Here is a 23,924-nt window from a genome sequence, read left to right on the forward strand (position 1 = left end):
CATTTGCTGAGATATTTATTTACACATTTAACTAGTGGCCATTATATGAAAAGAAAGAACATTTTTACAGTTTATTTACATCACCTGTAAGGCATTATGAAAAAAAAACTGTACACTGAAATCCGACAAGAAAATGAGAAAACAAACAACAATCTAAATGAATTTACATGAAAGTGTAAAACTGGAGAGCGACGCTGGAACTTAAATACAACGAACACGTGGAACATACGTGGGGAAATATCACACCGATCCTGTCTTCTCTCTGCAGCTGTCTGAATATCTCATCAATAATCTGGAGTGATGTGAGACGAGGGAGCGTTAAACCAACCTGCTGAGGATTCTGGGTAATTACACTGAATTTCTCTGGGTGAACAAACACCATATTGCACTTTTATCTTTGAACTGAAAGAGTCAAACGGAGTGAACGTGAGTGAAACACACAAAAACATCCTGATTCATCTCCAACACATCTGTGTGTGAGGTTACACGTCAACAGCAGCTGATGGTTCGTTTCATTTTGCTCCATCGGAATGAGCGACAATTAAATCTGTCATCTATTAATCTGAAATCATTGCAACATATAGATACAGATATCTGCAGTCAGTCTTAAAATGTCCTGATGGTTGTTTCTGACAAATGTCTTCTCACATGCAGCTCGATTTTTAAGCCAAACAAATTTTAAATCAAACATTTCTGTTGTTTTTGAGGTTTCGCTCCAATTTCGTCCCTTTTACAAGTTTAACTTATGAGATAAGAATCTTTCTCAGGATCCATCAAAAGTCCATCGAGCTGCAACAAACCGAGCCGCTGACGGTGTATTAGTCAACACGACCAACTTGTGTCGCCTCAAACTCACAGATTGTGTTGAAAATAAAGATCTGAAACGTGTTTTCATACAAGAATCAAACTCACATCGGTCACATTTACAGTTTTGTTCTTTTACATTATAACAACGAAAATTTTACTTAATTGGAACTTATTTCATTACCGGCTCACAGACCTGTGTCTCTGCATTACTACAAATTCATTATTGAGTGTCATTGAACTCTGTAATTAGTGTAATTAAATAATATATATATATAAAAGAAAGAAAGGTCATGTTCACAAAGTGCTAATTTCTTTTCTCTTCGCTCTGATTCATCATCCAGCAGACAGAAGTGTTCAGATCCACTGGAGGTGTTTCACTGCATGAACATAAACTCTGCTCACGTTTTATTTTGAAAATGTTTCCTCAGTTAACTTCCTGATTAGCTGAGAAAGATCACAAGGCTGGTTTTAAAGTGAGAATTCGTCAAAATCCACAAAAAGAAATGTTTGTTTGCGTCACCTCAAGTGAATCTGACGCTTCTGACTGATTCAGTGATCGCAGCGTTTTGGCAGTTCACACACATCAACACAAACATGTTCCCCCCCCCCCAAAAAAACAACACTGATACCGGCCTCTACTCGGTTGATGTGCAACAACAAACCCTTTATCTATGGAGTCATTTGGTGTAACACTGGTACGATGCAGGAAAACTCACCAGAGAAGAAGAAACCTGGAGGAAAAGGTCTGCTGGGGGTCGAGGTTAGAGAAACAGTTCGAAAACAGTTTTGAATTTTCTTCTTTTAGTTTCGGGTGAACTGTTCCTTTAAACTTTTCTTCCTCATCAGTCATTCTGACCCTGCATACATCTCTCAGTATCCAATAAAACTCGTCTTTCTTATTATTGTACTTTAAATTTCCATGATGACACGAGAACCACTCGGTGTCTTGTTGCTCTTTTTTTTACCGGATGTGACGGTTTGTTTAAAATAATGTTTTTAGTTGTTTGACAGCTCTGACAGTGTTAACAGAGGAGGGTACTGATCACGGTCAGGGAAGGAAAATGGTAACATTAACTTAAAAAGTAACAGCTGGCTGAACTTTAACCTCTTCCTCGCTCTTTCTGCAGGTTTCCTCGTCGTCTCCGGTGAGTTTCCAGCTTCTACAAAGCTGCGTTCAACGCGGTGACAACACTACAAAGACGTGGCTGCTTGGTCCGTGTTTTTAAGGCCCGCTCATTCGCTGGTGGGTGAGTAGAAAGTATTCATCATTAGTAGTGCGTGTGTGTATGTGTGTGTGTGTTTATCTAGAGGTAGGGATGAAATGGAGGTGAAGGGTACGTTTCTAGCGAGTGTTAATCAGAGGAGTGTTCAACACAAAGTGACAGAGCGGAGACAGAGGTGATGTAAAGCACTTCAACAGGCCGTGAGACCCGACGGGGCGACGAGTCGTCTCTACGCCATCATAACGATTCTAACGGGGCGTCGAGCGCCGGACGAGAACTTCTCTGAGACGCTTCTAGTGAAGATAAAACATCTCCAGTGTTCGTACCAGGGCTGCAACTATTTTCATTCAATCAATCTGCAGAATATTTTCTCACGCGATCGATTAATTTTCTGTTATTTGACTGAAAACGATAATTCTGCAATCAGCTGACTGATTTTTAAGCAGTTTCTAAAACTCAAATATGAATATTTGCAGGTTTTTAACAACATTATTGGTCTTTTAGTGTGTTTGTTGAACTATTTTCAGACATTTTTCAGACTATTAGTCAAGAAAACTATCGGAAGATGAACCGATAATCAATAACTCAATTATTGGAAATCAAGGAGACTGATAACTGATATTTAATTGCAGTAAAAATAAAGATCTTTAAGTACAATTTTGAGGTACTTGAGTATTTGAAACTTCCTCTCCACCTCATTTATTTGGTAAATTTAGTTACAGTTACTTTGAAGATTTATATTATTTATTGATTATACTAACTGTGGCTGAAAAACTGCTTAAATCCAGATTTGAATCATTTTGTGACTTTGAAATGAAAAGATAAATCGATAATGATCGTTTGTTGCAGCCCTGATTGATTTACAGTTGGTCGAAACAAAAAGTCTGACATTTAATTTAAAATATAAATAAGAGTGGATTCTGGATTACGTTGGAGTCACGATTAAACAATTATCAAAGCGGTTTCAGTTTGAGTCTCGTGTGGAGTTTTACAGTCAGCAGCAGACTCAACAGAAACTGACGACAAACGGAGGAAAGTCGGAAAGAGTTTAGTTACAATCTGACATTCGAGAGGGAAAAAAAAGTTCTGGCGCGTGCGGTAAAAATAAAGTACATACGATCTCAGAATCTCCCGGGGCAATTAAATAAAAAATAAACACCGCCATCTTTAATTTCTCGTCTGAAAAAAATCCTGTTCATCTGTAAAAAAAAAATCTTCCAGTCGGCTGCTGATTTCTTTTTTTACGCATTTTCACAGACGATGAAAGAAGCGGTGAGAACATTTCTGCTGCACGGAATAAAAAGCTTCATTCTCAAGCCAGAAACTAGTAAAAGCTAAAAAGCCAAGCCAAGAATAATTACTCCGGCGTTCACGTGATGTGTCGCCTACGTGTTTCTACGCGTTCTGCTCTAAATGGAAACCTCGGTAATCACCGACACGAAAACGATTAGTCACTTAATGCCCCGTTAATTTATCTGAAAGTGTTTCCGCACCTCTTAAAAGCCAGTGTTGGTGCTGCTGCGTTATAAAGTGCTCTTCGGGTCGTTCTGGATCCTTAAAACACCGGCTGAGAATCCAGAACAGACCCGAATCTCTACCAGATGTTCTGTTACTCCACAACATCTGGTTAAACACCAACAGTGACACAACGTTTGATTTTCATGTCAGGATTACATCTGAAATTATCTAACACTTGTAAAAAATGACTGTGGAATAATTAAGTTCCCGTAAAAACATAAAAATCACAACATATTTCCTCACAGTCTGCTTAATTAGGATCACTGATGAGATTATCTGATTAATAATAAGAACGACTTTGTTGTACAGAATGATCACCGTCACCCGTTCAGTTTCCAAACCTTTTTTTTTTTTGCCTACATGTGAAAGTGTGACGAAGCTCGGAGGTTAAAGTCGGAGGCTAATTCCTCAGGAGATTAGCGTCGGCCATGCTACTGCGGATTCCCGTCATTTTTAGATCCAGACGCCTGGTTCAAGCTAACAAATGCAGCAAATGGATTATAGTGTGAAGTCAAAACCACGAGGACCTTTTTCGTTAAATAGTTAAAGGTCCTTTTTGAAGCCTTTAGAAAAATCATTAGCACCGAAAATTAGAATGAAGTCTTTGAGAATTACAGAGGGCGTAACGCTCGCCGTTAGTGGTGTGTGCGTCCCAACATGGAGGCCGAGTCAGCCGGGAAATAACACATAACATTATCTGACAGTCTGTTTTTAATTCTCCAGCCTTTGTCGGCTTGTAACATCGTGAAACTGCTGCCGAACAACCTGCCGCCTCTCCAACGAGAAATACTGACGCAGTTTGGAGTTAAGCAACCACTTCGGTTTCCCGCTCGGAGCCGCTTCTTTCTTCTTCTGCAGTGTCGGCTCGTGGTCGCTTCAAGCTCCGTAGCTCAGAGTTTAGCTTCAGGCTACGTAGCTTCAAGCTTCACAGCTAGCCTCTGATGCTAGCTCTGATGTGTACCTCTCGACGTTCGTGGCTGGGTTCGAGTTTGAAGACAGTTGGCTTTAGCGTCGAGGTTAGCTAGTGTTAGCTTCTCAAAGCCGGGCTGGTGTTTTTGTCCGTCTCTCTAGTTCCATCCTTCATCAACGCAGAAAACACCTGAGAGAGAAAGAAGCGTTAAAACATTTTACAGTCGTTTTAGAGAAGGAGGGGAGAAACAAGGGAGAGGGGGAGGAGGAGGAGAGAGAAGATCTTGTGACAACACTACACTTGTACAACCACGTTTATTCACTCCAGATTAGACTGAAAATAGCTTCGATCTGGAGTGTGACACTCACCTGAGCCCAGCGGCGGTTCCTGCTGATCATGTGTGTGTTGGCCATGGCGCTGAAGAGTGTGTGTGGCTGCAGGTCCTCCGGCAGGCGGGTGAGGAACTGAGCGATGTGGATGAAGTCCATCTGGAGCAGGATGTCCTCGAAGAGACGCAGGATGCCCAGCCCCGTCCGAAACAAGCTCTCCTCGCCGTCCCGACAGAAGACGTCCCACACCCGGCACGCCACGTCCAGAGGGAGGGACTTACTGTACAGAGTGAAGATCCTGGACGGGGACGGACAAAAACATGGAAACAGATCAAAAACAGGACTCATTCAGTACAAGTCTGCTTCTTCTGAGTCAACAATCTAACACAGGCCTTTAACTAACTCTGTCAGAAGAGCCAACAATCACTTCTTACTGTTTCTTCACTTTGTTTATTAGTTTTCATGATTGAAAAAGACATATTATACAAAAAGTAAAGAAAGAAACTGCAACTTCTGATTCTTTTCATAGTTAAGTAGGTCCTCTGCTCGGACCGCCTGGATTCAAACATTTTAATTGAAGAAGACTATTTTTGTGCTGAGGCTCTGAACAGTCACCAGTCAGACATGTTGTTATTATATAAACAAAGTATTTCTCTTTGAGATCTCGAGAAAATGACAAATAACTTCTCAAAGACAAAGAAAACTCTTTATCACAGGAAAACTGGGGAAATAATATGTTTGACCCATGACCATGAGGGCTTCCGTCGTTAAGGGCCAATTCGTCTACTAACAAAACAAACTAAATGAGGCAGTTACAGGGACGCCAGCTGAACAGGTCTGAATCAACGTAGTAGAGTTACAAGGCGGCCACTTCCGTCACCTTGTTTTATGAAAAACATCCTAAACTCTGTCATGTGTGACTGTGTTTGTGGTATTATACTGATGAAGTGTGCCTGACATGCTGCTGTATCGTAATCTGAGCAGCGCAGCAGGAAAGACGCTGCCAACACTGATAAGGAGGACGAGCAGAGCTGCAACCTCTCATCTGTTATATATATATATATCATGTTTATACAGCAGCAAAATGTCACGTGACGCCTTGATATTCTGATATTTCGTGGCTTTACATCCCATCAGTGTGACGTGTTCAGACTGCACACAGTTTCTGTTGCTGCGACTCTGATTGGTGAGTTTTTACCCCAGAAAATCTCTTTTTCACACCTTAATGTTTGCAGGTATCGGCTCTTAAAATCGGTGATTAATTTACAAATCCAGTCCACGAGGAGGAGACTTCATCTTCTGATCATCACAGACAGATTTACCCTCATCCCTTTTTATCCTAACCCTTCAAAGACAGGAAGAGACTGAAGATGTTCAGCTGTTGCTTTAATTCATGTATTTATAAATGTGAGTCTAATAAAATCTTAAAACCCAAACTCACACAGTATCACACAGGGTGGAACAAACAGCCATGTAGTAAATGATGTAACGACCTCGTGTGGAAGAGAAGCTGCTACTCGATTTTATAGCCGGTAGTAACAATTTTTGTTATTTAACGACTTTTCCAGTACTTCACACTCATGACTCATCCCAATAGGCTTTTAGAGGCAAAGACAGCTGACACCCTGATTGGTTTAATTCATGTTTGCACAAAACATACCTATGATTACCTGAGGGAGTAAACAAAACCCCTCTGCAGCCAGATAGTACGCTGTTTAACAGGCGAAGGGGAGGTGGACTCGCACTGTGCACTATAGATTGTATAAGTAGGACCCCTGAGTGTTTAATGACTCACCAGTCGATGAGATAGAGGTCAGGGGTCAGGTTGTTGGTCTGGAAGTGGCTGAAGAGACGAGGAAGATTCTCCTCAAAGAAAACCTCGAAGGCTGCGAAATACTTCAACATCTGACCGACAGACAGAAGAAAGAGGAGAGGAGGGAGGTTAAAGTGACAGTCACATGATTAACTGTGTGTGTGTGTGTGTGTGTGTGTGTGTGTGTGTGTGTGTGTGTGTACCAGCTCGTGGTCCACTCTGAAGAAGGCCATCTGACAGGGTTTATTGAGCAGGTTGGCGAAGGTGATGAAGGCGTCGGCCTCCTCCAGGTTGAGGATGAGCACAGCGGCGATGAAGGACATGCCCTGCACCTGAACACACCACGAACACAGACTCCAGATCAGCACCAGAGACAAACTGTGTGTGTTTCTGTAGCATCTCTTTAACTGACGACATTTAACTTTAAAGTACTGACACGACATCCAGGAGAGTTTCTATCATCACAGTAATACAGACGTCACATGCTGCTTCTGAGTTAGACCTTTAGTTTTTTAAATATTCAACATAATATCATTTTTATTCTTTCCTCAGTTTTAATTTATTCCAATACATTTACAGCTTGGTGATCAATTAATAACATTAAATGCTCCACATATAGTGATAAAATGAATAAATTGTACACATTTATTCTGTTATTTCATTCATTCATTTTCAATTTATTTATATCCTCAAAGAATTGCCTTCATTTTTGTTATTTTCAATTTTTTTTTATTTCTGTATTTTCTTTAATATTAATTTATGTTTGATATTAAAACTGCTGCATTTAATGGCATATTAAATCATATATAAAGCGACTTATTTATTTATTTTGACTTTCAGTTCTCCACACAATAACCGTTGTTAAGTGTGAATGTCTCGTCAGAATAACGATCCTGATTACTTATTATTTAATGTAAAATGTGTTGACTTATTCTTATTTTATTCATGTAAGTGTTTCTGCTTGTGTTCAGGTCACATTTATGAATTTTGTCTTTGTTTGTTGAATGAAAAATGTATTTGTTCAAAAGAAAAAACAACTACCTGCGTGTTTCCGCACGAGTATTGAAAGGATAAATATATAAATATCAAAAATGTAAAGAGACAATCATGAAGAACGCGCCTCATTTAAAAGACCAACGTGTAAGAAAAGTTCCCAACTCGTCACAAAACGGCACTTTGGGATTGTAGGATAATTAATTCTCTGTGTGTGTATCTAGATGTGACTTGTTTTCAGGTTTTCTTTTCACCGTGGAAGAAAAAAGTAAACTCACGTAGCCGATGTCGGGTCTGTAACAGGTGTACGCTCCTAAAACACTGTGGAGGAGGTCGTGGTACGGACCGCCCTGCAGAGAGAAGAGATGAGGAGGTGTGAAGGGCAGATTCATCAGACAGAGGAGGAAGATGAAGACATCAAAAGAGGATCTGGAATTTGAATCTGTTACCTTCTGGAAGATGAAGAGCGACGGGAAGGTTCTGGAAATGTCCAGTTTGATGAGGTCCAGACTGGACTCTCTGTCAGCCAGCGACGCCCCCTCTACCAGAAAACACACGAAGAGAAAAGAATTCAACATGTTATTTGAGTTTGGACCTGAGCGTTGAGCGATGTAAGAGGTCGGACCGGCGCCGTGTCGTACCGCTCTCGCTGTCGTTGACCGAGCTGGTTTCACTGTAACTCCTCCACTTCTCCTTGGCTCTGGACAGGAAGATCTCATACAGCTCTGCACAAAGACCAAAACAAAGAGATTACAAGTGTTAACAGATGTTACAGTTTCTGACTGTTCTGCATCAGGACAAAAAAAACACACCAGAAATCAGCTCTTAACTTCGATACAGAACACCAAAAAGATCAGAACAGTTAAAATAAATTCCTGACTGTCGTACAGCTGTGAGGACAACAGAGTGTAAATGTTTAATTCCTGAATCATCCAAATGAACACAAACACAAAACAACACGTTTGAGTTTGTCATAAAAACTTCCTGACTTCCTGTCTGTGGCTCTCGGCCTGTTGGATCCGCAAAGAGTGAATTTGTTTATCCACAAAGAACCAGATGTGGATATTTGTGGCAGCAGGACTGCGTATGGGAGATTCTCCTTTTTTGCCAGTTAAATGCTTTTATTGTGAAGTTGCAGTTGTAGGAAATGTTCAAATTTTCTTCTGCCTTTTTAGGTTATCATTGTTCCATCGTAGGTAGCGGTTATGCACCTTGACGCCGGTTGCATCCAGTCACAGAACTGAAAAAATCTGTACTTTTTGTACACTTTTCGACAGTCATGGTTACAGACTCTCTCCGCCTTCCTTAACTTGTATTTTGAGTGTAATTAATTTGCCAAAAAACAGGAAAAACCTACGATAAACAAAGGTAAAGATGAAATAAACTCAGTTTGTACCTGGCGTGATGTTCAGCTCGTTGCCGATGGCGAGGCTCCACACTCGTCCCCTGACGCTGGGAGGAAGTCCCTGCCACCAGAGCTCCCTGACCCGCCTCGTTCCCTTCCTACACACACACAATGAGTTAAATAAACAATCACACCCACACTAACAGAGTGTGTACGACACACACACACACACACACACACAGCTGTGGAGACGTACATGGTGTCCCAGTGCGGCAGGATCTCGGTGTTCCAGATGACCATGGCGTTGGAGATGATGTCCTCCTGTTTGTGTCTCTCCTTCATCTGACGCTTCTTCCTCTGAGCTTCCTTCACCTCTGAGGGGAGACAGACAGAGAGAGAGATTTAGAGAGGTTTGTCCCTGCTGGACACCGTACATCTGTCTGAGCCAATCAGAGCAAAGAAGAAGAAGAAGAACGTCTCTGCATCCAACAAAGAGTGAAAAATGTTTTCAGTAACAATTGTTCTTGCCAACAAGCACTCTGTGGGAAGGTGAGGTAAAGTTCAACACTGGAACAATTAGCTTTGGATAATTGCAGTGTGTGCGTGTGTGTGTGTGTGTGTGTGTGTGTGTGTGTGTGTGTGTACCTCTCCTCTTGGCTCCTGCCACCATCTCCTCGTACTCCATTTTGTGTCTCTGGGTTTCCTCCAGTGATTTGGCAGGAAGGTTCCTGAAGGACACAGAGAGACAGACGGTGAGCACTTCCTGTCTGGAAGAGACCGATCCGAATGAACTTTCAATCATGGAGAGGGACGGTCGGGTCTGAGGACAGAGGATGTCGCCCACTGTACAGACTGTTAAGCCCACTGAGGGGATGTGATTTTGGGCGATATAAAGAAACTGATGGAACCACATAAGTCACATTTGCTCAGACGATGGTTTCTGATTGGTACTCACGCCGGCCGGTCCTCCAGGATGAGCGCTGTGGTGGACAGAGGCTCAAACTCCAGGTTCTTCCTCCTCCCTGCAGCCGAAGGGAGCTGGGGACACGAGGACGCACCGCAGTCCTTCTCCTCCTCCTCCTCCTCTTCCTCCTCCACCTGAGGACACGAGACAAACACAGCGGCTGTTACAGAGAGCTGGAGCTGCAGCCGACTTCTTATCAAACATTAATCATGTCGGTGGATAAAACCAATATAGATTTTTCAGGGCCGATACAGATTATTAGAAATAAAGGAGACTGAAAACAGATGTTTTGAACTGACTAAAAATCTTGTGTCAAAATGAAAACAACTGATGAATAAAGTACGATTTCTTTTCCATCTCCAAAACATTTATGTGATAAATTTAATTTCAGTTATTTTGCAGATTCATATTATTTTATTGTGTGGGGTTCCCAAAACGAGCTGTAATCTTTCAAAAATGATCTGTAATATGAAAAAAACATTTCTAGGAAAATAAATAACAAAACCACACGACCCAAAGACCCGGTACCGGTCCACTGCCCAGTTGTTGGGGACTTCTTGTTTACAGGCTGTGATGTGTCACCAATCACACGTTGTTGTTGGCAGGATTTTCAAATGAATTTATTTTATCTGCAATCTGACAGAAAAATCACTGATGCAGATAATCAGTACGTCGCTGGTTAAAAAGAAACGCTTGTTAATGGAAAACATCCCTCGAGGGAACTTTAATATATTTTTGTTTTGTGTTTCTATTCATAGTTATTGGAGATTATTCAAATGACTTTTACCTCCTCAGATATTTGTATACTTTATTCACCGCAACCGTCAGCGTTGTTGTACGTTAACTCGCACATGTGTTTGTCACAATATGTTTGTCTGATGACAGAACACACACTAGAGATGTCAAACCATGATCTGCATACAGCTATACAAGAGGTCAACACACACACACACACACACACACACACACACACACACACAAACACACACACACAGACACACACTATTAAACAACAGAGCAATTGTTCATCAGCTGCAGCTCAGAGCGAAGACGTTGAATCACCGAGTCTGAATAAATCTCTTTCTGTGGGTGATTCTGTGTGTGTGTGTGTGTGTGTGTGTGTGTGTGTGTGTGTGTGTGTGTGTGTGTGTGTGTGTGTGTGTGTGTGTGGCCTGCACAATAAATAGTTCATTCACAGGAGCAGGGCAGCTGTGGGTCAAAGACAACAAGCCTTTTATAAAGCGGTTTCTGAGCCACCAGCAGAGGGAGTTCCTCCTCCGACTGAAAGCAGCTTCACCTCTGTCATCACTTTCATCATGAACTGAAAGTCATATGTGTGAAATCATGTGACTGATCCAGTGATTTCTGCACCCTGAAAGCTGCTGTGTATCATTGACAGAGTGTCAGTGAAAATACTGTGAACGTCCTGTAAAGACAGATCCTGTACGAGTCAGTTTGCAGCCTCAGATCCGCAGGTTGGGATTTATCTGAAACATAAATCTAAAGGTGACCGAGCTTTTGTCATCCGGGCCTCTCAGCTTTAGGAACCTGAGCCTGAAAAGATCTTCTTTAAGAATCACTTCATAAAATAATCAGTTTACCGAACATGAGAATTCAGTCATTATGTACTCATGCATGGAAAGTCAGAAAGTGGACATTTCTTGAGCTTCACAGCAAAACAAAAACAAAACAACCACAGACATAAAATGTCTCCGTACAGCCTCCAGAAGTCCTGAGATACAGCTCGTCCAGCACAATCATATCCTGCAGAACAAGCTATTTACGTTATTTACATCCTTTTTTAAGTCTTCACTGTAGTCGCTAAGCGAAAAGCGTTAGCGTGCACCCTGCTCGACCGCACGTAGAGGGTTTAAAAAACGTCTTTTCAGATCAGTTTGGGATCTCTGTGATTCTGTAGACTTGGATTACAGTAGACGAGCTTTGGTGATTTTTTTTGGCTGTTCAGTATCACACGTAGGACAGAACCTGTAGAAGATGATAGTAGAGGTGTTGCAAAAAGTGTGTAACAGCAGTAATGATCCTCATATAATGAGGATTACTGCACATAAACAGGATTATTATTTTGGCAGTTAGCCTATAATCTCTCTAAACCTGTCAGCTAATTGTTCTGTTGTTGCACAAACTGAATTTAAAGGAAAAAGCTTAAATGAGACCGCCCTCCTCCCCTTCCTCTCCCCCTCCCCCTCCTCCTCCTCCTCCTCCCCCTCCCCCTCCTCCTCCTCCTCCTCCTCCTCCTCCTCCAGCTGCTGCTTCTCCTCCACAGTTTTGTGTCTGACGTGTCAACCAACCGAAGCCAAACCACATCTGGTCGGCCCTTTTCCTGATGAATCATCTGACTCTGGCTGCCATCATGTGAGCAGAGCGACCGTCAGACGGCCTTCACACCACACGGTAAAGTCAGAAAACAACCCTGGAGCCGGAGTAAGGACAGTGAGGATCTGGGCGTCTTGCTCGAGGGCACTTCGGCGAGACACGACCGCGTCCTTCAGCTGGAGGACGAATTAATTGATGATTGCTCGGCGTGACAGCTGCTTCCTGACGAGTTTATCTAATGTGAAAAATCAAACCTCATCCAATTAAGTTCAACCAGAGACAAGGAGGCTGCTGCAGTGTGTGTGTGTGTGTGTGTGTGTGTGTGTGTGTGTGTGTGTGTGTGTGTGTGTGGACACCACCTGTGCCAGATGACAGGAGATGAACAGCTGTGTGTGCGTCACTGCTGGCAACGCAGCAAGTGGGGGATAGAGGAGTGAATTGTGTGTGTGTGTGTGTGTGTGTGTGTGTGTGGGTGTGTGTGTGTGTGTGTGTGTGTGGGTAATAATCTGTGTCTCAGCTGCAGGCTGTGTGTGGAAGTTGCCTAGCGACCACATACACTCACTCTCACACAAACACACACACACACACACACACACAGTAAATCCATTTTGCAGCCTCTCCTGTATGTAAACAGATGCCCGCTAACAGCATTAGCCTCTGGAGAATCAGGCTAACGACATTAATCATCAGGTCGACCAATCAGCTGTGTTTGTGAGCAGCGAGCAGTTCAGGCTCAAGTGAAGCATCTGGTTTTTATATTCCACTTAAACATAAATGCCGTGCATACTCAGCATGTTCTCTAACATGATTTACTCACAAGACATTTGCATTATTTTCGACCTCTTACAGATTTAATAAATGAAAAACACATCCTGAGAGCACAAGCTAACCAGCAAACCACGAAGATGTTCAGTTTACAAAACAGAGAAAAGAAACAAATCCTCTTTACAGAGAAGCTGGAGCCAAAAAAGGTTTGACAGTTTCTCCTGATAGATGCTCAAACACTAAAGAAAGTAAAGGAGGAGCCATCGATGCACATTCAGCTCTGCTCTTTGAGGGATCATACAGAAAGTCTGAAGTTAATAACTTCTGTGGTGTTTCTGTTAGTCATCACTGTGACTGAGGACATAAAACACAACATCGTCTTGAGTGCAGTCGTCCGCTACCTCTGACTCAAGAGATTATCACCCCAGGAGCTCCACAAGGACATGGTGACATCACTCGGGGACAGTGTCCATTTTTACACCACAGTGAAGACGTGGACTCGCAGAGAGAGTCTGGAGGGCGACCCTGTCCTGTCCCTGCAAAGCCCCCAGAAGGAGCACCACGCCTCGAAGCCAGTTTTCCAACTGACAATGTCACGTGACGCACAGTGGCCCAAAAATACTGACGCTGAACACGGCTGAAGAGAAGCAGCCAATCAGAGGAGCTGTAACATCTCCAGGATACGTTGTGTTGTGGCTGCAGCTGGTGGTGTCGGTGTTGATGATCTCAGCGTGTGTTCAAAGAGCTTACCTGTTGCTCAGATAACGTGGAGGCGGGCTCTTTCGTTGGATCGCCCTCTCTGGGTGCAGTCTTGCTAAACAGACGCCACCCTGTTGCATTATGGGACAGCGCCTTGGGCTCTTTGGATTTCCTAGAAAACAGGCTCCTGAAAGAAAAGAGAGACAGAAAAGGACAAGTTTGATCATCTTCAACATTCTTCAATCTAAAGAGAACATGAAGCAATAAAGTGGGAATATAAATCTGCAGAGCGCTGCAGTTTCTGGTGACTCAGAACTTTAACATCTCTTCTCTGGAAGTCGACCAAATGTTTATGTAGATATCTGAAAGTGTAATCAGCTTTAAATCACAATCCAAACTGAGATGTTGCACATTCTCCCTGTTTGTCAGAACTTAAAATCGCTGCAGGAAACCGTCTCCACACAGGAAGCTGCAGATCGAAACATAAAAGAAAAAATCTAAAACATGTCGCTTCAAAAACAATCTTTCATCCAGGAAACTTTCCACATGCCGCGGGCCGAAACTCAGAACCTCACAGCTTACACAGCCGCTCAACATGTTGTACAGCTTTGTTTGACAGAGACGGGCATATATTAACTTTCTGCACTGAGGTGAAATCTATCATTTAAACATCATCTCTCAAATTAAATATAAATAAATGATTAGAAATATAAAATAAAGCATAACTGGTCTGTTTACAGAAACAAGACCAGAGTAAAACTGTTTGATTCTTGTAATATACGGAATTTTTCCACTCGCCTCTGAAATGTTCAGCTGTTGAAAAAGCTGCAGAAAAAACAAATCAGTTCCACAAAGAAATGAGGGAAGAAGTGCGGTTATAAATAGTGAAGATGTAATCTGTGGTGAATTAATCCTCATCATCATTCTGACCACAGTCGTGCAGCTGCAGCAGTTTTCTGAAGAGATGCTGCAGAGAAAAAGCTGCCAAATCAACAGTTTTCAACATTCAGTTCAGTGGAAGAGTGTAACGGTCAGCTGGTGGGAAGAGAAAGGAGGAAGGCGGAGGGAGAGGAACTGGAGGAATCATGAAAAGGAAGTGGATCTGAGAGGGAGACGCACACACACACACACACACACACACACACACAGACACACACACACACACACACTCTGTGGCTCTAGTAGACAGCCGAGCAAATATTATTCCTCTCCTCTGTGCAGGCTCGAGTTTCTTCACTCTCATGTGTTTGTGAGAATCCAGTCAACTGTCAGAAACGAGCGCCGACTCTCAAAAACCAAAAACACGGACGACTCGATGCGAACAGGAATGAGCTTTAACGTTTCTGAAAGTGGAGATCGTCAACATTTTAATAATTAATTTATCATTCAAAGTCATTTTGAAGCAAAAAAACCTCAAACTTTAGTGCATGCAGCTTCTTTACATGTGATCTGGGACTGGTTTTCTTCCCCTGCAGTAAACAGAGTAGCTTTGGATTCTTCATTAAAACAAAGTATTTGAGGATTGCTGCGAGGATGAATCCTAAAATCCTCAATTCCAGTTGCCTCGTCTGAAAGTCAGTGGGTTTTTTGGACGGATTATCGGTTCGAAGCCTGAAATAAGGTCTGTGCTTACCACAAGCTTTTGTTCTACAAGGTAAAAATATGGCAGTAAGAAACCCACGTTAGAATTAAAAACTGTGTACATATGTTAAAAACAGTGGTTGCTAACAAGTATCTAAATGAGACTACTGAGGTTGTCGGGGGCATCCAAATTTTAAAATTGAATCTGTGTTTTGTTGAGGGAACCGGGGCGATGCTAGCTTCCAGGTTATGCAAACACACCCAAAATTTGTTCTCTGCATTTCTAGCTGCATAAATATACACAAATACACACCCACACCCTGCCAGCTAGGAGCAGTGGGCTGCTGTGACAGGGGAGCATATGGGGGGTTCGGTACCTTGCTCAAGGGCACCTCGACAGAAACCCAGGAACCCAACCTAGTCCAGTAGCTGGACTTGAACCGGCCACCCTCAGTTCCCCAAGCTCTCTCTACCGACTGAGCTACTGCCGCCCCTACTTTGGTTAGGTTAGCTACTGAGCTAACCCTAACCCACAGTCTGTAGTTTCTACATCCTAAAATCAAAACAATAACAAAAAGAACACGCTCCATCATAAGTAAACAATACAGTGGCTTCCTTCCTTATTCTCTCAACAATCATCTGATGTTTCGTCGGAAATTAAAGCAACTAAAAGAGTAAACCAACAGATTTCTCTGGTCTGACGTTGTTGCACACAACTCAACACAATAAAGAACAAAATCTAGTTGTTTTAAGACATTTTAGTACAATAAAAGTTACCTTTAAATGATAATCTAACTGCTGTATAACAGGAGTGTTGCACAGAGAGGCGTTGGACTGGTTTTAATTACGAAGCTGATGGTAACATCTTCAGTTCTGGCAGACGGGCTGAAAAACGTCAACCGCATGTTTTTCTTCTTTCTCACTTGTTGTAGTTGTTGTGCAACAAGTGAAACAACACGACACAAACAGAAAACAGAAGTCACTTTCAGCCCTTCAGTCTGGTTTTTAAAAACTTTAAATCAAATGAGGTACTGACTGATCACAAACAAGATGTGAGAAGATAAAACACAGAACTGAGATGAATGAGCCTTTTTAGAAAAGCAGATAAAGATTTACTAGCGTGGCTCGAACACAACAGGTTGGTTTGTCGCTATTTATACATATTCATGAGAAAAATAAAAGAGTGTCTCTCTTTGTGTCAGTTACATCAAGCTTCTCCTCAGATCAGAGGCAGCCTTGTTCTCCTGGTGTCAGACACCTGCACACCTGCAGCTGCAGATTTAAATAAAGGCTTTAAATTGTTGCTCCTGATTTGTTTAAAAGAGCGAGAACGGAGCAGATGTAGGGCAACAGATACTGTGTGTGTGTGTGTGTGTGTGTGTGTGTGTGTGTGTGTGTGTGTGTGTGTGTTGGGGGTATGTGTGATAAGATCTAACCTAATTACCAGAGTTGAGTGCAAAGGATGTCTGAGTGTAAATAATTAACCACAGAGGTGATCAGAGCTAATTTTATAACCGTGTGTGTGTGTGTGTGTGTGTGTGTGTGTGTGTATGGAGATGAACAGAAGTAGTTAGGTGATTTGTTTTGATCATAAAATCTGGAAAGTTAATCAGCTGATGGGTTACATCAGAGGATATAAACACCTGGAAGATCCTTAATGGACATCCGCGAAATAACTCTGGTTATAGAATAACACCGGGATATTTTAAGGCTATAAATGACGATGGTATCACGATACAGCGAGCAGTTGGCCGATACCAACCAGCTGATTTCATCCAATCGTCTTACATGTCTGATATGTGTCGATACTAAAGCGTTTTTTGGGTTTATAATCCAGATAATTAAGTTACCTGTGTCAGTGGGTTGATGTCTTTTGGACAGTGTTTGTATTAAAACCTGTAAATGATCCTGCCATCGTTCATAGCTTTGACTCCAGTGTTTGATATACCAAATGTTTTGTTCGGATCTCAGTAGCAGCTGAATCTGGTTCCTCATAAAAAAATAATAAACCGATGATAGTCGGTTAACAAAGGATGCGAGCGCTGTACTTTCCATTATTCTGCATATGGAAAACTTGAATCTCTGAACCTTGAGGCATTCATAACAGAAGAGAAAGCCTCGAATAATGAATCCTGCAGGAGGTCAGTGAATATATGAATGTTTTGCAGACCTTCTTCAGGCTGACAGTGCAGCAGAACTCCCTGTTGGACCTGATGTTCTCTGCTGCTGACCCGCCCTGACCTGCCCTCAGCTCTGAGAACCAAACAGCCAGCGTGGAGGTTTTCCAGCAGGGCCTGTTTTCTTCTTGCCATTCCTCCTCTCCTCCGTCTGGATTTCCTCTGAGACGCCGTGGCATTCAAAGCCAGCTGCTGAGGCCCGCGTCCAAAACCAAAACCAGGCCCCGACACAGACGCAGATTCAACAAACAGAAGTTTTCCTACACCTGCAGGTCCGACTGGATTTTACTGTGTCGGAAATCAAACGGAAAGAAAAATAGCCTTCTGGTTCTGGACTGAAATGTCGCCTGTGGTTTTCATCACGGTAGAAAGCGCTCTGCTTCTTTCACTTCCTCTGTCTTTTACAGGAATGTTGTCGGGGTGCAGTTCCAGTTAGTTGACTGCTATTGTCTGTATAAAATGTCCTCGTCAGAGCCGAAGACGAGCAAGTCAAATGTTCTTTATTTCTCAGACCTTGTTGTGGCTTCAGGCCTGGATGCAGCAGAGATAAATGCTGCTGAGGCTGTAAAAGCAGCCTGAACTCTCCCTCCTGCAGTTTTAAGGTTTGAATAAACAGCTCTTCAGTCGTCAGCCGACCTGCCTTCAGGCTACAAGCTTTGATCTCTTCAACCAACCTGCAAGTCTCTGATTATCTCAAAAGGCTCAACGAGCTTCCTGGTGTCTGTCTGAGCACCACAGACCCTCTGACAGATCCTGAACCTGGTTTCTGGGTGAAATGAACCGGCTGTCTGACGCCACTCTCTGTGGGCCTCTCACAGAGCTGCTGAACAACAACTTTGCAGATATTCAACCGGAAACCAGGTTCTGTTTCTCTGCTCTGAAAAAAAGTGTAAGAAAATATCTCCTTTCATAAATGTATGAGTTTATATTGTTGACTTATGAGACGAAGTGGCGAACGCACTGACACTCACCACTTGCATTCACACAAGACGGGACAGGGCTAACGGGTTAGCAAGCTATCTTCAGGACACATCTCTGCAAGAAGGTACGTAAACATCTTTGACTTTATGTCCAGATCTTTCTTTCTTCAACTGGTTTAACATTATCTTTGTCTGGGAGAAATTACATCGAAGAATAATGTTGTTTTTTTGTTACTCTTTTCTGTTCTCAGTTCAACATCAAACACTAAAAACGCTGCATCTGAAAAACACCTAAAACCTTTTATCAGATGAAATACTATTTTTGAGCGACCACCTGTGAGTGAGGTTCTTCAAACTAGATGTGAAAATGCGATATGCCTTTTCAGGAACTGAGAAGACGTTATCTGTATCACGCAGCGATGCTCTCTGCTGCATCGTGGCAGCAGCGGCGCGGAGGTTAAACGGTGTGATGAACTGGCTTCAGAAATAGAAAGCAGAAGAGCAGACGGAGAAGTGAATGTGGGCTAAGCCCTGAGGAAAGAGGCTGCACTGAGGCGATGCTCACTGAGCCCTGCTGTATCACTTACTGCGTATATATGTAACTGGGGCATGATTAACATGCAAGCTATTACACAGCTATAGGCCCCAGACTGCAGCTCTGAGATGCTATGAAAAGACACAGATATATGTCAAAAGGTTGACTTGCATGGCTAACTTTAATCCTTCTATTATAACAGAAACTGGTATTAAATATGGAATTAGCCCACAGCATCTCTGTCGCTGGAGACTTGGAAGCCAAGAATTATGGGTGTGGACGCACAATTTTGCTGGTTCAAAGAAAAATAAACGTTTGCTTATTCTCAAATTTGGAATATGAGAAATGTGTTTGTATTTCCAGCGTGAGGGATTAAAAATAGCACATTTACCACAGATTTCTCTGGGATGACTCTGACTGTTTTCAAAAGGCGTTGCAAATTCCAGATATCTCCAAATCAAATCCATTTGTCACGGTTACAAGTGCAGTCCAGCTGCCGGATCATCATTACAACTTGAGATCAGTTCTTCCAATGACATCCGGACCAGATGGAAGCTAACGAGTCGCGGTGGGAGGTCAAGTGGTGGGAGCTGAAAATACACGACCACAAAGTGTCTGAACAGGGTCAAACATTCCTGCGACACTGTTGACCTACTGAGGACGAGGGAACAGAACCAGACTGGTGCTTTTCTTCCTCGTTTATGATGGAAAATTAAGAGTTTTGGGGGTTTTTGAATGTTGGTTGGACAAAAGAAGCATTTTTAGGACGTCACTTTGGGCTCTGAGAAACTATTACTGGACGTTTTATTGACTATATTGTTAATTGTGAAAATAATCTGCAGATTAACTGACAATAAAGACAACTGTTGGTTGTGTTGAAGGCCAGAACCACACGTTCAATCCTTGTTTATGGTGAGATAGTTGATCCGTGATGTGCTTTTAGCCTGCTAGCCACATTAGCTTCACAAGCTTCGGTCTGCAGCCTCGCACCTCCTGCTCTTCGTCACAGCGTCCTGAGTGCATCAGTTCTGGTCCGGCCACAGCTTTCAGCAGGACCGACCCGAACACACTTTAACTACAGCTGCTCGTTTCAATTGACTTTCCTCCATCATGACGTTTTTATAAAACGAATTACTTGTGTGTGATTTCTATTCGGGATCCTAACAGACTATCTGAGCTCATCATTCACGAACTGGTCTGTAATTTTTTATTGATTATGAAGATATCAGCTCTATTGAGTCGACTAATGATGATAATCACAGATCGCACAGTTTCATTATCGGTATAATCATGAATATCCTCCTGTAAAAAGCTGCCTCGCTCGCTGTCCTTTATTAGTTTCTTGATTTATTTTGAATTTCCTCGGCTCGCCACAAAGGCTGACAGCTGTATTCACCACAAAAACAAGTTAAATCAGATTACATTACCACCGTTTACTTATCCTTCACTTGTGCAAGAAGACCTTGTGATTTATGATAACTTATCTTAGATTATGTGTCCTCCATTCCAGTACGTTCAGAGCAATTTCAAGAACATTTTTATGGTTATCGGGATAACAAAATTATAAAACTGCCTTCCCCTAAAATCCTCTGTTAAAGGAGCAGTCTGTAGTTTTGTTAAAGAAATGTTAATGAAAAAAGGGAAAAAGATCCTCACTGGATGCTTTTAAAGAAACTAAATAAACAAACTCTCTTTGTTTTCTTGCTGATAAACTGAATAAACAAACTGGCTTTAAAGGACAACACAGTTTATACTGTTTTAATGTGTTTATATGTGGCGGACCCTGCCAACTTTCAGTGTTCTGGGGCCTTATTTTCCTCTGAGAACAGTTTGTTTATTCACTTAGAGGAAAAAATACTTCCCAGCAGTAAAGTATCAACTAATAACTGAGGAGTGATGATTGTTTATTTCAATTTATACATAGAGAGATGTGGTCAGGTCCAAAACCAGGTTCTGACAGCGTGTTTGAGGTACAGATGGTGGTTGTTTTGGGATTTCCCTAATACTTACCACATCACTGGAGTGTGTGTTGACAGATTCACCACGTGTGTGTGTGTGTGTGTGTGTGTGTGTGTGTGTCAGACAGAGACAGCACTTGATTTTACCTGGTGAAGAAATCAGCGATGCCGAACCTCTTTGGCATCAGCTTGTGGTCCGAGCCGTCAGAGGGTTCGGTCAGGTCCGGCAGGTTGTCCGGAGCACTCTGCCTGCGACCAGCCTCCAACACGTTCCGGAAGTCCTCCATGTACCCCTCGTCTCCAAAATAAAAGCCCCCATCGTCCTCGGGGGACAGCGGGGTGGCGTCGCAGCTGAGGGACACCGCGAGGTTCGGGTTAGTCCTCAGAGTCTGCGGCCTCACGGGGAAACTAAGGTCACTGAAATCCTCCTCATCCTGCCGGATGTTGGGTTCGGACAGCGGGCTGCCACCGTTGGAGAGGGTGGACGGGCTGGGCGAGGGGAGTTTGGCACTTGATCCCGGGATGGGGGAGTCATTGGACGGGACCGGGAGGTGAGCCGGAGCTGGCGCATCCTCCCCCGGGCACTGGGAGACAGATGTCCCGCTGCAGTCGCTCTGGCCCCTCAGACAACCCCCCGACCCAGCCCCGTTTTCCTGCCTCACCCCCAGGTCCAAATGAATGTCTGGGTTGTCCTCTGGGGAACCGTCCGAGTCGGCCCAGTCACACGTCGCTCTGGCGGTGTTCACAATGTGGAAACCACCGTTGGCTACTTTCACTTCCTCACCGTCCACGTCGCATAGTCTTTTCCCCAGTAGTGGACCGGAGAGCAGCCCTGCCTGCTGACAGAACCCGGTACCGGCTTCGTACCCGGAGCAGTCCCCGTTGGGCATGTTTACATCTGGGCAGCAGGGGGCCGAGGCTGTGCAGGCGCAGTTCGGCTGGTGCTTCCCCGTGCATGGCGGCCGAGCAGCGGGGAGAGAAGCGCTGATACAGCCGGTGACTGCGCCACCGTCAGCCGCCTCTTCTCCCGGAGCAACGTCGACAGAATCCGGGGTTTCCCCTCCGCTCTCCCCCACAGGGTGCTGCCGCATCTGTGGGCCCGTCTCTCCCGAAACCTGACCCAGGAGCACAGCTGGACAGGAAGCGGCTGTGGTCCCTGTGAGGCCGAGCCCTCCTCCTCCTCCTCCTCCTCCTGCTGCTGCTTCACCTTCCAGCTCCACCATTGTCGGCTCCTCCTGACCGAATGACTCAGTAAATCCGTTCAGGCCGCCGTGTTCGCCGCAAACCCCCGAAATCACACAGCTGTCAGTCAACTGTCCGGGGAGGACCTCCAGGTCCAACACGACCCCCCCGCTGTGTGGGGGCGGCGGTACCGAGGCGTCTCTGTTTACATTCCTCCCGTTACCGGTCACGTAAACATGACCCTTCCCGGCTTCCTGACCCCCGCTGACACCGGAGCTGTGGTCTTTGAGTGCGATGTAAGATTTGAGAGCCGCTTTTCCTCCTCCACCTCCTTCTTCGTTCTCGTTCAAGTCGATCGCAAACGACCCTCCGTTCTCCCTCGTCGTTTCCATGACTGCTCAGTCCGCCTAGCGAGCCTCGGCCCCGGGCGTAGAATCCTGCAACGCGTCGTCCTGCCCGGTCGGCCGAGCTCCGCAGCAGCAGCAGCAGCAGCAGCAGGTTTTGTTGTTCATGGAGGAAGGGGCTACCATTTTAGCCAGGGGACACTTCAGCGTTACCTGACACCCGCCGGATGTAACGCGCTCATTTCTGGTGTCTCGAACAACCGTATTTTCTCCGTCGTTCGACGTTAAACGTCGCCGCCGGCAGAGGATTAATTAAATCCCTCGGCGGTTAACTGCAGCGGCGGCATTCCGGCCACAGTCCAGCGCCATCTTGAAAAATACCCCAACAATGACGTCATGGCCCCCAAATCGCTGGCCGTGTTTTGATTCGCAGTGACGCCCAGCGGCCGCTGCGTGTCACTGCAGGCGGCGTTCCTGACCCCATTAACCCCGTTATATATTCAGATTGTTTAATAAATACTCCTTTACAAGTAAAAGTAACACACCCTGCATTTTACTGAACACTCGTGCAACTTGTAAAAAAAATAAAATAAAATAAATATTTAATAAGATGTAAAAATACTACAAAAAAAACATAAATTATTATTTTTCAACATTCGCTGTGTTACATTTTTCAACCAACATCAATCCTTATAATTACCACCAAATACTCATTCATTTTAATGATTTTAGCGATATAATACCAGTTTGTTTAATATGATGCTGCTGTTATCTAGTTTATTTTTTATGAAAAACAAAACACAAAAAGGTTATTTTCTATATACTTTTTCTATATATAAACATTATTTTCCTGACCCCATTAACCCTGTTATATATATTCATATATATATATATATATATATATATATATATATATATATATATATATATATATATATATATATATATATATATATATGTATATATATATGTGTGTATATATATATATATATATATATATATATATATATATATATATATATATATATATATATACATATATATATATATATATATATTAGATACACCGTTACATGTCAAAGTAATACACTCTGCATTTTACCTCTTGTGCAACTGTTGAAAAATAAAATAATACAAAATATTTAATAAAATGGGAAAAATACTCACATTTGGTGCAAAACAATGTTACAAGTTAAAGAATATTATAAAAATATTATATATCATTACTTTCAACTTTCACTGTGTTCCATTACAAGTAAAAGCAATAGACTTTATATTTTACTTAACACTCGTGCAGCTTGTCAAAAATATAATAAGACAAAATATTTAATAAAATGTGAAACTTTCTTGCAAATTTTGTGCAAAAACTGCCATTAAAAAATATATAATTATTATTTTTCAGCATTCACTGTGTTACATTTTTCAACCAACATTGGTCCTGATAATTACCACCAAATATTCATTCATTTTAAGGATTTAGCAATATAATACAAGTTTCTTTACATGATTCCGCTGTTATTTAGTTTA

General features: G+C 42.9%; 1 protein-coding gene across 1 annotated transcript; it reads right to left on the minus strand.

Annotated features, from left to right (window-relative positions):
- On the minus strand, window positions 1–22,785 carry LOC115596548 (TBC1 domain family member 12-like). Its single transcript, XM_030441737.1, has 13 exons — window positions 21,019–22,785; window positions 13,752–13,887; window positions 9,894–10,036; window positions 9,584–9,666; window positions 9,195–9,312; window positions 8,990–9,096; window positions 8,235–8,318; window positions 8,043–8,134; window positions 7,872–7,943; window positions 6,804–6,932; window positions 6,583–6,692; window positions 4,827–5,085; window positions 1–4,647 (listed from the first exon to the last, which is right to left on the minus strand). The coding sequence occupies exons 1-13, from the start codon at window positions 22,443–22,445 to the stop codon at window positions 4,576–4,578; spliced, it is 2,832 nt and encodes a 943-aa protein (XP_030297597.1). The 5' UTR covers window positions 22,446–22,785; the 3' UTR covers window positions 1–4,575.
- Window positions 22,786–23,924: the final 1,139 nt, after the last annotated feature.

This window comes from Sparus aurata, chromosome 15 (genome assembly GCF_900880675.1).
Source record: "Sparus aurata chromosome 15, fSpaAur1.1, whole genome shotgun sequence".
NCBI classification, from domain to species: Eukaryota; Metazoa; Chordata; class Actinopteri; order Spariformes; family Sparidae; genus Sparus; species Sparus aurata.